Consider the following 2,339-nt stretch of genomic DNA (forward strand, 5'->3'; position numbering starts at 1 on the left):
TGATGGTTTGATGGATGGATGGATGGATGGATGGATGGATGGATGGATGGATGGATGGATGGATGGATGGATGGATGGATGGATGGATGGAGTTGTAGATCTGATATTTCCAGCTATGTGGTATATTAAACCAAATTTATCTTTTTCCATAATTTTAAAGGCTTTACAGAAAAAAAGAAGAGTTTACCCTCAGACTTTAACATAGTGTATCAGTGAGAGTAGCTGTGAATAAGTAGCGAATAAGTCAACAGATCATAGATTTAATATGGGTTCCTGGATCTTTTAAATGAGCAAATTTGGATAATTTATAAACTAAGACACTGACAAACATTTAAACTTAGATTTTTTCTTTTCATGTAAAACTTTGAAGTCATAAAACTTTTATATCTAAATGATTTCTAGACACTTTATTTATAGGATTAGAGGTTGTGGATAAGTTCAAAAGATCCAAACGAATGTTTAGAAGTGACCTGGATGTGAAGGATAACAGCTGGTGAGTTTTGTACACTGCAGTTCTAGATGAAAAGAAAAGAAAATAGACAACAAAGCAAATATTGACTGTAAGACATTTTATTTTAAAACTTTCCATCCATGAAAATTCTTTGCCATAATGGTTTCTACCAAAAATACATCACTATAGTAAGAGTCGAAGAAGGCAAAAAAGTGTACAAGAACTTCATCCTGCTCTGGATGTTTTATGATAAAACAGGAGAAAAACTCACAATCCTATTTTCAGCAGTATTTTATGATAATCAGATTTGTGAACTGATCCATGCAATATTACATCTGACAGACACACACGCAGTTTCACATTCACAAAGCCCAGAAGTAAAACACACACATACGCATACAATGCAAACTGACATTTTCTGAATGTTAATAATACGTCTCCTGCTCCACCCAACCTGGAAGAAAAGAAGAGAGGGAGGAAGAAAAGAGAAGAAAAGTGTCAGGGAGCAAAAAAAAATGACAAGCGAGCAGGTTTCATAATAACTCATTGTATCACTCTATTTGTATTCATCTCATTGCCTTTCTCTCCGTACATTTCCAAATGAATCCCCTTATAACTCAGAGTCTGATCAGCAGCCCGTGACACACAGATTAACAGAAATGATTAACTGTCAGCATGGATTGCATTTGTCTGCCTACGTCTTGGCCCTCATCAGCTGAGATGCAGTGGCAGGGAGCAGATTTTCAGCCATTGTAAGGCACCCATATCGTGCACACGATCTTCAGAGCATAGCTCAAGAGTCTTCATCAGCCTGCTTTAATTTCCTCTCTAATGATTTAGCATTGGCTATGTTGATGGGTGATCAGGTAAGTTTATTTCCTGGCCTGAGTCTGAAATATTAGATGTTTGCTCAATAGCAAACAACATATCCTATAAGCTTTGTTTCTTTTGCTCATGATGATACCACAAGATCAAACTGGTTAGCCAAAAAAATAAATATATATTCAGGTTCCTTAACCGTTAACCAATCACATGAAAGCACCTCAGAGTTGAGTTTACAATCTCTCATCAAGGATATTAGTGTTATTAATTTCGTCATTAAATCCAAATTATTGAACCCTTCTGTTTCCCGGACAGAGTAATCATGCAATTAACAACTTAAGACTGTTTTTTTTAACAACACAAGAGCAAAAAAGTTGGATTTATTGTGTACTTTCAAAATTTGACTGGGTAAAAATGAACTACATCCAACCCCGTATAAGGGAGGACAGTATCTCCATCTACTGTGAAGCTAGCTTTACAGCACATTGATTCAATGGCCGTAAGACAAATAAGTTTTTGTCTGAAATAATTCACAAAAATGCTGTTTTTAAATACTTAGAACACTGTTCCAACTGTAAAGCATGGTGGTGGCTGCCTCCTCCTGATGAACTGCTTCGCTCCTAGTGGTACTGCCACATTGAAGAAAGTGGGGAGTATAAAAGATCTGTCTGAAATTGTCTTACCAAATCTCAATTTTTAAACATATTAATATGGAATATGCATATGTGTCAGTGCCAGGACACGGAGCAATTTACATTAACTTATTCAGATTCTTCTGAAATGAAGCAGTCAAACACCAAATTACACTAGAAACTAGTGCATAAAATAATGAGTGTAAGGGTTGGGGTACAGCTTACGCGGACATTTAATCAAATATCAAACACAATGAGGCCCCAAATTATTCAAACTACTGGCTGATTTAAGCTGGGCATACACTGTACGATTTTTTGCCCTTTTTGGGCCGATTCTCCTAGCCTCGTGAGACCATCCTGATCTCGCGAGCTTTCAGGGTTTCACTCGCAGATCAGTCTGGAGACTCTCCGTTAAAGAAAATTTGGAGCCGTTC

General features: G+C 36.9%; 1 protein-coding gene across 1 annotated transcript in view; it reads right to left on the reverse strand.

Annotated features, from left to right (window-relative positions):
• Positions 1 to 560: 560 nt before the first annotated feature.
• The window catches only part of LOC107092351 (sodium/potassium-transporting ATPase subunit alpha-2-like), an 88,946-nt gene continuing 87,167 nt past the window's right edge, over positions 561 to 2,339 (reverse strand). Inside the window, exon 24 of the mRNA XM_015386792.1 lies at positions 561 to 905. Within this exon, the coding sequence (XP_015242278.1) occupies positions 877 to 905 (29 nt within the window). The 3' untranslated portion in view covers positions 561 to 876. The remainder of the gene's footprint in view (positions 906 to 2,339) is intronic.

The sequence above is a fragment of the Cyprinodon variegatus genome, unplaced genomic scaffold (assembly GCF_000732505.1).
Source record: "Cyprinodon variegatus isolate N-32 unplaced genomic scaffold, C_variegatus-1.0 Scaffold17, whole genome shotgun sequence".
Taxonomy (NCBI): domain Eukaryota; kingdom Metazoa; phylum Chordata; class Actinopteri; order Cyprinodontiformes; family Cyprinodontidae; genus Cyprinodon; species Cyprinodon variegatus.